Source organism: Pseudopodoces humilis, chromosome 16 (assembly GCF_049639895.1).
Source record: "Pseudopodoces humilis isolate 2021_Gansu_Grassland_sample_001 chromosome 16, ASM4963989v1, whole genome shotgun sequence".
In the NCBI taxonomy this organism is placed as follows: Eukaryota; Metazoa; Chordata; class Aves; order Passeriformes; family Paridae; genus Pseudopodoces; species Pseudopodoces humilis.
The window spans coordinates 19,536,098-19,549,339 of NC_142215.1; the positions used below are offsets into that span (position 1 = coordinate 19,536,098).

Below are 13,242 nucleotides of genomic sequence, written 5' to 3' on the forward strand. Positions count from 1 at the left end.
GTAAATGTATATTACAAATACTGCACACAGTATTACATATAACATAATAATGTATAAAATAATAATAACATGTAATAAAGTAGCATGAAATAATACATAATATCCGAACATATAGCATTATTTACTACAATGTAATCTATTTTAAATATGTCTAATTATAACCATCCACAATAACGTGTGTTGCTATAACTATAGGTTTTCATGATTCTGGACTGGTACGTGTGCGGCTGCGAGCTCGGTGACAGCCCCCGTATGACAGCGATGTCCCCAGCACTGCTCCTCCTAAAATCAGCTGTGTCCCGCTCGCAGATGCAGGTGCGGGGACCCTGGCGGGGCTCCCCCGCGGTCGCGCTCCCGATGGCGGCGGGGGTCGATGCAGCCGGGCGCTGTTCCCAGGCGCTGTTCTCGGGCCGGGCCCGTCCCCGCCCGCGCTGACATCAGTTCCCGCGTCCCCCCCGCATCCCGCATCCCGCATCCCTCCCGCCGCCATGGCCGCCAGCCCGGCCTACGGCGAGGAGAAGGGCGGCTCCTCCAGCCTGGGCGAGCCCGAGTACGGCCATGACCCCGCCAGCGGCGGCATCTTCTCATCCGACTACAAGAGGTGGGGACAATGCGGGCACAGGGGACAAGGACGAGCCTGCCCGTGCGGCCGCCACCGCAGGCCCTCGCCGCCATCCTCGGCGGGGAAGTGGTACCCGAGCCGGGGCTGGAGCGGCCCCCGGCGTGGGGAGGGGGACAGGGACTGGGATGTGGACGAGGATGGTGACGCGGGTGTGGATAGGGATGAGGATGGGGACAGGGATGGGGCAGGGAATGAGGTCACTTCGCCGCCACGGTCATTGCAGGTTGCAGAGGCCGGAGAGGGTTTTGTGAGAACACCGCGGGATTTTGGAGATGGTGCGGTTGGGGGAGATGTGCCGGGATCCCCCTCGAACCTCCCACCCTCGGGCTGGGGCATCCCGGACAGCGTGTTCCCACCACGGGATCCGCCGGGAACTCTCCTGAGCCGACACCCCCTGCCACACCGCATCGAGGTCCCCAGCGTGGGGGGGGTGGGTGCTGAGAAATGTCACCCCTGCTTGGGACAGGCTCCTGCGGGGGGGCAGGGGTGAAGAGGAATGGGGGAGTGTGCTCCTGGAGCTGCAGGAATGTCTCTTGGCCCTCTCTCCCTGCCGTGTCTGTGTTCCCCATTCTGGCAGTGTCCCTCCCTCCCTGCTGCCCCAGCAGGAAATCACTGAATCACTGCCTGACAGCATCACGCTCTCTACCCCTGGCTGTGTCCCCCAGTCCAGCAGTGTCCCTCCATCCCTGCTTCTGTGGTAGTATCCCCACATATGACAGTGTCCCTCTGGTCCCGATTCCCTGGCAGTGTCCCCCACTTTGAATGTGTATCCATCCTGACCTCTTGGCAGTGTCCCCAGTTTGGGAGTCTCCCCTCTGCCTGTACTCCTCCTCCCTAATGCTGTGGAGTGTCCCCCATTCTGGATGTGTCCCTGATCTGTGACATGCTGCAGTGTCCCCATCTCACCGGGTCCCCCCTTCCCTGGACCCCTGGCAGTGTCCTCTTCTCTCTGATACCCCAATATGACAGTGTCCACCCAGTCCTGAGCCCCTGGCACTGTCCCCCACTCTGGATGTGCCCTCCATCCACGACCTGTTAAGCAGTATCCTCATCTCACAGTGTCCCCCCCATTCCTGACCCCTTGCTAGCATCCCTTGCCCCTGCCTGGCAGTGTAACACTCCCCACCCCTGGCTGTGTCCCCCAGTGTGACAACTTCCCCCAGCCCTGATCCGCTGGCAGTGTCCTCCAGCTTGGCAGTGCCCTCTATCCATGACCCACTGGCAGTGTCCCCGTGTCAGAGTGTGTGTCCCTGCCATGAGCCCCTGGCAGTGTCCCCCAGTTTGCCCAAGTCTCCCACTCTCTGACCCCTCCTTGGCAATATCTCCCAGCCTGGAAATGCTCCCCTGTTCCCATGCCTGCCAGTGTCCCCTGACCCCCACTGGAAGTATCCCCCACTCTGGCAGCATCCCTCAGCCCTGACACCCTGGCTGTGTCCCCCGTCTGTCCAGCTTACCTCAGTGATCTGCCATCAGTGCCTCCCACTCCGGCAGTGCCACTGCCCTCATGGCAGTGTCCCCTGACCCAGAGTGTCCCACACACCCATCAGTGTCACTATCATCAGCCTGCTGCCCTTTGCCAGAGCCACACCAGGTCTGTCACCACTCTTGTGAGCCATCCATAGCATCCATGACACATGGGGCAAGACAAATGCACCAAGTGTGAGCCCACCACCGAGGTTGGACACCCACGGGTGCCTTATCGTGCCACCCTACTACCCAGGTAGGGTGTCCCATCACGATATGCGTTCCCTGCCCAGGACTGAGCCACTCGGCTCTGGGGAAGGAGCTCCCTGCAGTGTTCCCAAGTCCCAACTGCAGGTCAGATGTCACTTTGGACTTGACATCCCAAGTTCACCTCATCCACTGGGAATGGCAGCAGTCCTGATCTAGGCTGCAACCCAACCCCAACCACGGCATCAGGTTTCAGCCCACTGTGCTGGGCAGAGGAGCGGGGCCACAGCCCTGTCACCATTCCAGGGCCACTACCGCCACTCAAGCTATGATGTCCTTGCCGCCAGTGCAGAAGCTGCTGCGGCAGCTACCGGTGGGGCCGGCTGGCTGGCCGAAAACACCAGAGGGTGGTGATGTGGCCGAGGAGGTGACAAGCCCAGTGCTGGCCACCGAGGCTGGACAACCCACCTGCTACAGCGCCCTGCGAGCTGATGAGCTGCGGCCACTCGCCGGCACCAAGCCCGCAGTGGACACTGGCACCGGGCCACCGCCGCGGTAAGACTCCCCCAAGGAGCACCCCCAGGACCCTCTGGTGATGGTGGCTCTGGATGAGCATCATCCCACAGGTGTCACCCTCAGTTGCTGCAGGTAGACGCAGCCTTGCAGGTACCCCCAGTTTAGGGGGGGAACACCAGTGTCCCTTAGAAAAGAGGACAGTGGTGACAACTTTAGAAAAGACTGTTGGCATTTTCCCAGTCCAGGGAGGGGACCAGGGAAGGGCTTTGCATCGAGGTATGCTGGCACATCCATGCCACTGTGTCCATGAGGGGACAAGGGACACCCAGCCAAGCCAGGATGGAGCTGGTGATGGGCTCCTGTGGTTTAGGGACAATGCAGGGTGACAACCACAGCCAGGATGGGATGGGGTTCTTGTCCCAGTGCCTGGGATGAGGATGGCACTGGGTGCTAGCACCAAGCCAGTCCCTCCGGTTCCTTTTTCACCTGGCTGTAACCCAACTCCTGTCCCCATAAATATTTCACAATGAAGGGTTGGATTGCCGGCCTGATGGCAGGCTGGGAACAGAAAAAAAAAAAAAAAAAGACTAAAAGCAGGTAAAACTGTGAAAATGGGAATTTTTTTCCCCTGCTGTGTTTCAGGCATGATGACCTCAAGGAGATGCTTGACAGCAACAAGGACTCACTCAAGCTGGAGGCCATGAAGAGGATTGTGGCGGTGGGTATTGTCACTGGTGGGGACCACCACTCGTGCCGAGCTGTGTCATGTTGTGCCAGCTGCCCACTGTCACACCACCTCTTTTGCCCCTAGATGATTGCCCGTGGTAAAAATGCCTCCGATCTCTTCCCAGCTGTGGTGAAAAATGTTGCCTGCAAGAACATTGAGGTGAGGAAGATCTCGGGTGGCCCTGGTACCATCTCGGGGTCTGTCACTTTCCCTGTTTTTGGGGATTGGCTGGAGTTTGGGGGGGCTCTGAGGTGGCACCTTCACTCTGCAGGTGAAGAAGCTAGTGTACGTGTACCTGGTGCGCTATGCAGAGGAGCAGCAGGATCTGGCCCTGCTTTCCATCTCCACCTTCCAGCGAGGACTCAAGGTGGGCTGGTTTGAGGACCCAGGGAAGGTCTGGAGGAGCACTGAGCCTCCCACAGCAGCACTGCAGCCCCCCACGTGTCCTCACAGGACCCCAACCAGCTGATCCGCGCCAGTGCCCTGCGGGTCCTGTCCAGCATCCGTGTGCCCATAATCGTGCCCATCATGATGTTGGCAATCAAGGAGGCTGCCTCAGACATGTCCCCGTACGTGCGCAAGACAGCCGCCCATGCCATCCCCAAGCTGTACAGGTAATGGGGGGGGATCAGCTGCTAAATTTCGGGTATACCAATATGGGTCTTGGCTACTTGGTACAGGCAGGGATGGGGAGGAGTTTAGTCCAGCATCACCTGCCCTGCTCCTCCCTCACAGCCTCGACTCAGACCAGAAGGACCAGCTCATTGAAGTTATTGAGAAGCTGCTGGCGGACAAGACCACGGTGAGCAGGGTCCTGTGTCTCCCCCACCTCCAAATCTGGGAACATCACTGGCCTGGTGTCCCCATGGGAATGGAGATGTTCCCACCAAATTTGTGTTGTCTTGGGGATGCAGCCATCCCCACAGGGCTGTCAGTTGTCTCACTGATCCAATATCCATGAAGGGATGCAGCCATCTCCCAAGCCAACATCTCTGTGGGGATGTCACTGTCCCTAGCAAGACAGAATCCTCATGGGGATGCCACTGTCCCCACCCATCCAGCATCCTCACAGGAATGCAGATGTTCCCACCAAATTTGTGTCCTTGTGGGGATGGAGCCATCACTGGAGAGCTGGCATCCTCGTGGGAATGCTGCTGTCCCTACTGGGCCAATATCCTCATAGGGAATTCATCGACTCCACTGAGCTGGCATTCCTAAAAGGGGTTGCCCACCAAACCAGCACCTTCATGGAGATGCCACTATCTCCACCAGACCAGCATCTTGTTGATGAAGCCACCACTCCAGTAAGTCACCCTGGGCTTTCCCTCTGCAGCTGGTGGCTGGCAGCGTGGTGATGGCATTTGAGGAGGTATGCCCAGAGCGCATAGACCTCATCCACAAGAACTACCGCAAGCTCTGCAACCTGCTCATCGATGTGGAGGAGTGGGGGCAGGTGGTCATCATCAACATGCTGACCCGCTACGCCCGCACCCAGTTCCTCAGCCCCAACCAGAACGTGAGTTCAGGAGCACAGGATGCCCTGGGAGCCTTGGGGTGTCCTGGGAGCTCCTAGGGAGGTGGGGTGAAGGGGGAGTGTTCTTGGGGATGCAAAGGGTCCCACCTGCCAGCAGGAGTCCCTGCTGGAGGAGAACACTGAGAAGGCTTTCTATGGCTCTGAGGAGGAGGACGCCAAGGATGCCAAAGCAGAGGCAGCCTCGTTGGCCAAGCGCAAACCCTACGTCATGGACCCTGACCACCGCCTGCTCCTGCGCAACACCAAGCCCCTGCTGCAGAGCCGCAATGCCGCGGTGAGACCCTCGCTCGCACCCTGTTCATCCCCCAGGGCCACTGCTGGTGTCCATCAGCCTGGGCTTATGATGTCCCCAAGGTCAAGGACTCACTGGGGTGCTGGAGGGACACCCAGGGATGAGTGTCCTCAGGGTTAGGCTACCTCCAAGTGCTGAGAGTGGGATTGGGGGACACAGCCATTCCTCAGGATGTCCCCCATTCCCACCAGGTGACACTTGGGTGTCTGTCCATAGGTGGTGATGGCCGTGGCACAGCTCTACTTCCACCTGGCACCCAAGGCAGAGGTTGGAGTCATTGCCAAGGCGCTGGTACGGCTCCTGCGGAGTCACAGGTCTGTGGCACTACCACAGGTAGTGGTAGTGTAGGTGGTGTCCTACCCCTCCACCCCTGTTGTTGGAACCCTTGGGGAGCTCCAAGACCCTGTGTGAGACCCCCAAAAAGCCGATCCCTGGAGGGACATCAGGTTGGAGGCCTTTTTAGGCTGGCCCAGTCCAGACATGGGGTGACAGCATCTTGATGGCACCAGCCTGGTGGTGGGTCCTAGCCCATATTCACAGGGACTTGCTGAGGGTGTCTGGCCCTGCCCCACTGATCATGGTCCCTCTTTGTCCCCACAGTGAGGTGCAGTATGTTGTGCTGCAGAATGTGGCCACCATGTCCATCAAGCGGCGGGTGAGTCTCAGACTTGGTGTGGGAAGAGCTTGCCCTGTTGACTCTGGAGCAAGATGAGGATTAGCCAGCAAGGTCACCAGAGTCTGGAGGTGGCCTTGGCAAGGTGTAGGGGGGACAGAGATGACACTAATGTCTCTGGCTGTGCATGCAGGGGATGTTTGAGCCCTATCTGAAAAGTTTCTACATCCGCTCCACGGACCCCACACAAATCAAGATTCTCAAGGTGAGCTGGAAAGAGCCTGTCAGGGTTTGGTTTGGGGTTTCATGGAACCCTTTCTTTGTGTCAGCTGTCCTCATACAGGACAGGACAGGAGGACATCAAGGCCCCCATGCCCTGTCACCATGCCCCTATGCTGCCCATGTCTTCCTCTTTCCCACAGCTGGAGGTCCTCACCAACCTGGCAAACGAGACCAACATCTCCACCATCCTGCGAGAGTTCCAGGTATGCCATGGCCATACTCAGGCTGCCACCTGGCATGGCTCTTGGTGCCAAACCACCACCACGGAGGGGGAAGAGGAGAGCCCCTCAAGGAGGAGTGGGCTGAGGCCATACCAACCCTCTCAGCGGTTCCAGTGAAATATGCAACCACTGCCAGGGGGGATGTCCAGCACTGGCACAGGGGTGAAATTCATGTGTGCCCTCCATGCCTGTGCAGACCTACATCCGCAGCATGGACAAGGACTTTGTGGCAGCCACCATCCAAGCCATTGGGCGCTGTGCCACCAATATCGGGAAGGTGCGGGACACCTGCCTCAATGGCCTGGTCCAGCTCCTCTCCAACAGGGATGGTGAGTACACACAGCAGGGGTGAAATGGGAACTCCATCACTCTCCCAACTGAGGCTGGGACTCTGCCCACAGAACTGGTGGTGGCCGAATCTGTGGTGGTCATCAAAAAGCTGCTGCAGATGCAGCCGGCCCAGCACAGTGAGATCATCAAGCACATGGCCAAGCTCACTGACAACATCCAGGTTGGTTGGGGTGTTGCTGACCCACAGGAGCAGGGGATGGCAGCAGTGCCACATGTCTGAGGGCATTTCACAGGTGCCAATGGCACGGGCCAGCATCCTGTGGCTCATTGGCGAGTACTGCGAGCACGTGCCCAAGATTGCGCCTGATGTGCTGCGCAAGATGGCCAAGTCCTTCACCAATGAGGAGGACATTGTCAAGCTGCAAGTCATCAATCTGGCAGCTAAGCTCTACCTGACCAACTCCAAGCAGGTACTGGGGATGTAATCCTAGGGTGTGCCTCAGTTTCCCTGTCAGGGAGGGAAACACCAGCCCTGAGCATGTTCTCTGCCACAGAGCAAGCTGCTGACCCAATACGTCCTCAACTTGGCCAAGTACGACCAGAATTATGACATCCGTGACCGGGCTCGCTTCATCCGCCAGCTCATCGTGCCCACCGAGAAGAGCGGGGCCCTCAACAAGTATGCCAAGAAGCTCTTCCTGGCCCAAAAACCAGCTCCCATCTTGGAGTCTTCCTTCAAAGGTACCCATCCCTGGTCACATTGGCATGGAGCGAGCTGTCACCACAGTGCTGCATGGCTGTCCCTGAGTTGCTGCCTCCTCTCACCTCGTTGTAGATCGGGACCATTTCCAACTGGGCTCCCTGTCCCATCTGCTCAATGCTAAGGCTGTGGGCTACCAGGAGCTGCCAGACTGGCCGGATGAGGCCCCTGACCCCTCCGTGAGGAATGTGGAGGTGTGTGGAGCACCCTGGGTGCATGGGGGAGGAGGGGCCAAGGTGGGGACACTGACTCAAGGTCTTGGAAGAGCCCCATAAGGTGCCCAGGTACTGCTCACCTGCCCCCAGTCCCTCTCTAGAACTCATACATCCGCTTGGGGGTGGGGGGACAAGGGTGGCTGTTTGGATCCCCCAGTCATGGGTGATGGCCCTGCTCCATCAACCCTGTGCCTGCAGGTTCCTGAGTGGACCAAGTGCACCAGCCGGGAGAAGAGAAAGGAGAAGGTGGAGAAGCCTTTCTACTCTGACTCAGAAGGCGAGTCGGGGCCCACAGAGTCGGCAGACAGTGGTGAGGACCTGATGGTGTGAGACATTGGGCAGCGGTCACTGTGGCCATCAGGCAGGTGCCACAATAGTGGGGCATTGGACACAGGACATGACTGGGGACACCCCATCATGGGAGGGACATGGCAGGAGATGTGGAGGGATGCAGTGGTGGGCAGTGGGGATGCAGTGGAATGCAGTGGGAGGATGCAGTGGAGAGGCAGCAGCAGGAGTGAGGAGGCTGTGAGAGGATGGACGATGTAGTGGGATGAAGTGGGAGATGGGGGAATGTGGTGGGACAGCAGCAGGGCTGAGCTGTACCCCCACAGAGCCTGAGTCCGGCAGTGAAGAGCACAGCAGCAGCAGCAGCTCTGGCAGCTCCAGCTCTGACACTGAGGAGGAGGAAGAGGAGGAAGACAGCAGGGAGCAGTCAGAGGACAAGGAGGAGGAGGAGGAGGAGAAGAGGCCAAAGAGGAAGGACAAGGACGGTTCCCATAAGGCAGTCTCAGGGAGCACGGGCAGGTATGCCCTGGGAAGCCAGGGGGTTGCTCCTAGCAGAACCCCCACCCCAGCCCCCTGAACTGGGCTCTCCCCGCAGCCCCAGTGAGGAAGAGGAGGAGGAAGAAGGGGCAAAGAAGGGCAAGAAGAAAGCCCCACAAGGGAGGAAGGGCCGTGCCGAAACCTCATCAGAGGAGGCCAGCACCTCCGAGAGCAGCTCCTCTGGCTCCGACTCGGGCTCTGAGGCAGAGGCCAAACAGAGGAAGGCGGTGAGGGCTGGGATGAGCTGGGATGGGGGGCTGCACAGGGATACCTGGACCCCCTATTGAACACCCCATCTCTGCTCCCCTGCAGCCCCCCAGCAGCAAGGCCAGCTCCAAGGAGATCTCCCTGCTTGACCTGGATGACTGTGAGTGGCTTCCTGGAATATGCAAATGGCCGTAGTGGTGGTGCTGGGGAAACTGAGGCATGAGCACTCATCCCAGCGCGATCAGGACTCCATGGGTCCTTTGGGAGCTGCAGAGGGACAAGGACAGGTGTGGTGAGAGGTCCTTGTCCCCAGAGGATGGCTGTGGGACAGGTGGCTGTGCCTATTGCATTGTCCCTGTGTGGCTGTGCACAAGGACAGCCTACAGGGCTCCTACACCAATGGAGCTGTGCCACTGGGCTGTCCTTGTGTGGCTCCTACACCATGGGGCTATGCCACCAGGGCTATCCCCACATGGCTGCCCCCATGGAGTTGTTCCCATGGCAATGTGCCACCATGTCTGTCCCCATGTGGCTGTCCCCATGTGGGTGTTCCCATGGAGCTGTGCCACCAGGGCTGTCCCCATGCCATTGTCCCCATGGAGCTGAGCCACTAGAACTGTCCCTGTGTGGCTGTCCCCATAGGGCTGTGAGCTCTGTTAACCCTTTCCTCCCCTCTCCCCACCCTGCAGTCACTCCTCCTCCTCCTCAGCCCATCCCCTCCAGCAGCATCATCTCCACCAGCCTGGTGACCGACCTGGAGGGCCTCACTCTCACCGACACCTCCCTGACACCCACCGTAAGTGTCCCCCATGCCCTCCCTGGGGAGGTCTCAGGCCCCCTGTCACCTGTGGGGGCTCCTGGGCCCTCTGCCACCCACAGGGGTTGCAGGGAGCCCTCAGCAGCCGCCGCTGTCCCCATGTGCAGCTGCTGAGCCCAGCGTTCAGTGCGGTGAAGACCTACGAGCTGCTGCACCGCATGGCAGGCGAGGGGCTTGCAGTTGAGTACTGCTTCAGCCGCCGGCCCTTCCCGGGAGACCCCCACATGGTGGCCGTCCAGATCCAGATCTCCAACAACACCGACACCGAGGTGAAGAACCTGCGAGTCAATGAACCCAAGCCACTATCTGGCATGCGGATACAGGAGTTCCCTGAGATCGGTATAGCATGGCACTGCATGGCCGTGATGCTGTGGGAGAATGGGGACAGGGGTTGGGTGGGAATGTGGGATGTAGTGGCAGCCCTGTGGTTCCAGAGCGCCTGGCGCCAGGGGACACAGCCAGCGTGGTGATGGGCATCGACTTCTGTGACTCCACCCAGGCGGCAAACTTCCAGCTGTGGTGAGCATCTGGCATCGGGCAGGGCAGGATGAGTGTCCCCAGGGATCAGGGCATCAGGTGCTCCAAAGACGGGGAAAATGGGATAAGTATCCCTCCACATAGCAGGGGACAGGGGACAGCAGAAACAGGGCAGGGGGTATCCCAGTGGGTGGAGGACAGCAGGACAGGCACCAGAGTCCTTCCACAGAAGAGGAGACACTCAGATGGGCATGGGGTGGTTGGGGGACAGCTGGATAAGCACAGGCCTCCCTGCATGGGAGGAGGAGGTAGCAGCAGCTCCAGGTCTAGCCTGACAGGTTCCCCCCATCCCTGAGCCCTTTTGTGCCACAGTTTCCCCCGGTCAGCCCTGCCCAGGGCAGGGATGAGAAGCAGGACATGGAGAGCGGACATATTCTGGCCATGTGCCCCTCTCACCTACCTGTCTCCCCAGCACCCACACACGCCAGTTCTACGTCTCCATCCAGCCACCTGTGGGGGAGCTCATGGCCCCAGTTTTCATGAGCGAGAACGAGTTCAAGAAGGAGCAAGGTGAGTGGGGCCAGGGATGGGACCAGGGTGCTGCACGGGCACCTACCACTGACACTCACCCCCAATTTTGTCCCCTCTGCCGCCCTCGCCGTGGCCCTAGAGCACCTGGCACGGCCAGGTGAGGGTAAGTGGCAGCTCGGCTGGCCCCTAGACTAGCTCTGCTCCCTTCACCCCCTCCTGCACTCCCAGCCTGTGGGCTGGGGTGACCATCCTGGTGCCAAGGTGGCCTTATTGGGTCCCCACAAAGTGTGAAGGGCTCATGCCACCCCTGGCACTCCCAGAACCGTGTCTGGTGAGTGATAACCTGGATCCCCATGCTTCTGGATCAACACATCCCCACCCTGACCCCATGGATGGGGGCTGTTTAGTGGGGGATGTTTGGTGCCCTGCAGCACCCAGCCCCATTGCTGCTACTCTTCAGAGGAGCCCATCCCCAGGGACGTGGCTGCTGCCACCAGGCAGGGACAAGGGAATGAGCCCAGGAAGGGTTATGAAGGATTTTCCCAAATCCACTGAATCCTGAACCAAGAGCAAGCAGAGCAGCCATCTCAGGATGTCATGGGGAGCCTGAACGCAGGGAGCTAGAGGGGCTTGTTTTGGGCATGTCAAAGCCATGCCCAGCAGGGTGTGTGGCCAGAGATGGGCAGATGCCTCTGTTACCTGCTCTAGGGAAGTTGATGGGCATGAGTGAGATCACAGAGAAGCTGATGCTGCCTGAGAAATGCCAAAGTGACCACACCATTGTCCAGCAAGTGACCTCGGCTGCCAACGTGGGCCGCGTTCCCTGTGGTGCCAGCAATGAGTACAGGTAGCTGGACCTCCATACCTGGATCAGGCAGGAACTGTCACCTCTCTGTTCCCACCCGAATCACAGCGGGGACACTCAGGGCTTCCTTTAGGATAAGGAGCCTGCATGAACCCAAATGTGACAGTGGCCATGGGTGGCACCTGCCTGTCCCCACCAGAGCATCTCATGGCACCAGAGGGTGACAAGGGACAGCTTGCCTTGAAGCCCTGTGTTCACCACCCAACAGGTTTGCAGCCAAGACAGTGACAAGCGGGAGCCTGGTGCTCATCACCCTGGAGCGGAGGGAGGGCTCCACAGCCCAGCTGACCATCAACAGCGAGAAGATGGTCATTGGCACCATGCTGGTGAAGGACATCATCCAGGCTCTGGCACAGTGACAGCCGGGCCTGCTCATCCCTGCCCTCCCACCCCTTCTGCCCCATGCTGCTCCCCAAAACACTCCCTTGCCCCCATTTCTGCCAGGTTATTCCCTGCCCTGATCCCAAAAGGGGCAGCAGGCAGCGGCCCTTGGGCTGGCTTTCCTGCTGGGCGGAAGGAGCAGGATGGAGCAGATGGGATGCAGGGTGGTGTCCTACTCGGAAGGGCAGAAGTGGTTCCAGCCCCCATGGAACACAGTGTGACCCCAGTCCCTAATCTCCCAATGTAACCCTTATTTATTATGTCCAGGACCTCCCAATAAAGCTCTTCTCCAACCTGCTCCCTTTGTTCCTCTGCTCTATGGGCACATCAACCCCAGATTCCCCCCCAGGCCAGGCTCTGCCAGCCTCCCCAGGGCAGCCACAGGGCACATCAGGGGACCAGCCATCCCTTAGGTGACTGGAAACATGCAGAGTCTCCCAGGGGTGGAGTGTCAGCTAGGTCCTGGAGAAAACCTGGCACATGGTGTCAGGGTAAACCCCCCAGGGCAGGAGGTGCTCAGTTGGACCAGGGATCTGAGGAGTCTTGGGAGGGTTCCAGCTATTTATTCTAGGCAGAATTGCTCATGCTTCGACCGCAGAAATACCTGCTACGTCAGGGCTGGGTCTGTTCTGCAGTGTCACTGGAGGGATTCCTGGGCCAGCTCGGGGAGACTTTTCATCACCAAACTGGGATTACAAAAAAAAAAAAAAAAATGAAGGAAATACGACTCTTTATTAAGATCTCTCCTCCCAGCACAGGCTGGGTGGGATTTCAGTGAGCACTCCATCCAAAGCTGCAGCCCAGTGCAGAGCCAGGCCTGGCACCAGAGGCAGAGGATGAGCAAAGGACGTGTGGGAAGGTCTGAACCCTGAACTGCCTCCGCTGCCATAAAAAGGGTGAGGGGCTTTCTGCTTTTTCTGGGTAAAAGATGAAAAAAACACCTTTATGTTTTCTGACAGGTGAGGAATCCCTGGCTGGAGCAGCAGTACCAACCACTGGGTGTCAAGTGCTTGTTCCACAGGGATAAGCCCATTCCCACAAGGACAGGGGCTGGAGCGGCAGCTGCCTCACAGGATGCAGCTGGGAGCCACAATGATGCCACCACCCTACTTCCCTTAGGGAGGCTGATTTAACCCTCAGGGTCCTATCCCTTCATGGTCTCAGTGAGTGCTTGTGTGTGGAGAGATGCCAGCACACTGTCATCTCCTTGGGGATCACACTTTAACCCCTGGGAGTCACATTTCCTCATGGGGGGCTCGGTGAGCACCACAGCCCGTGTGTGGGAGCTGCCAGCACTGAGGTGTTCCTTGGAGGGAGGCTGCAGCACAGTGCCACCACTCCATCCCCCTTAAGGGGACTGATTTAAGCCCTTGGGGAGCCCAGAGAGTGCTGAGC

At 58.9% G+C, this 13,242-nt stretch overlaps 1 protein-coding gene across 4 annotated transcripts; it reads left to right on the forward strand.

The window, feature by feature from the left end:
* The first annotated feature begins 468 nt into the window (after positions 1–468).
* Positions 469–12,145, forward strand: AP3B2 (adaptor related protein complex 3 subunit beta 2). Of its 4 annotated transcripts, XM_014251049.2 has the most exons (27): positions 469–601; positions 3,452–3,527; positions 3,621–3,695; positions 3,808–3,903; positions 3,990–4,150; positions 4,272–4,338; positions 4,870–5,052; positions 5,168–5,344; positions 5,579–5,676; positions 5,963–6,017; positions 6,169–6,240; positions 6,398–6,460; positions 6,675–6,807; positions 6,880–6,989; positions 7,063–7,239; positions 7,324–7,510; positions 7,605–7,723; positions 7,943–8,054; positions 8,359–8,551; positions 8,628–8,796; positions 8,882–8,936; positions 9,466–9,572; positions 9,701–9,932; positions 10,028–10,112; positions 10,543–10,640; positions 11,310–11,448; positions 11,675–12,145. In XM_014251049.2, the coding sequence occupies exons 1-27, from the start codon at positions 489–491 to the stop codon at positions 11,823–11,825; spliced, it is 3,303 nt and encodes a 1,100-aa protein (XP_014106524.2). In that variant the 5' UTR covers positions 469–488; the 3' UTR covers positions 11,826–12,145. The 4 variants fall into 4 exon arrangements, with proteins under 4 accessions (XP_014106524.2, XP_087919153.1, XP_087919154.1 ...); XM_088063027.1 differs by lacking the exons at positions 11,310–11,448; positions 11,675–12,145 and adding an exon at positions 10,741–11,297; XM_088063028.1 differs by lacking the exons at positions 11,310–11,448; positions 11,675–12,145 and having other exon boundaries at positions 10,014–10,112.
* The last annotated feature ends 1,097 nt before the right edge of the window (positions 12,146–13,242 follow it).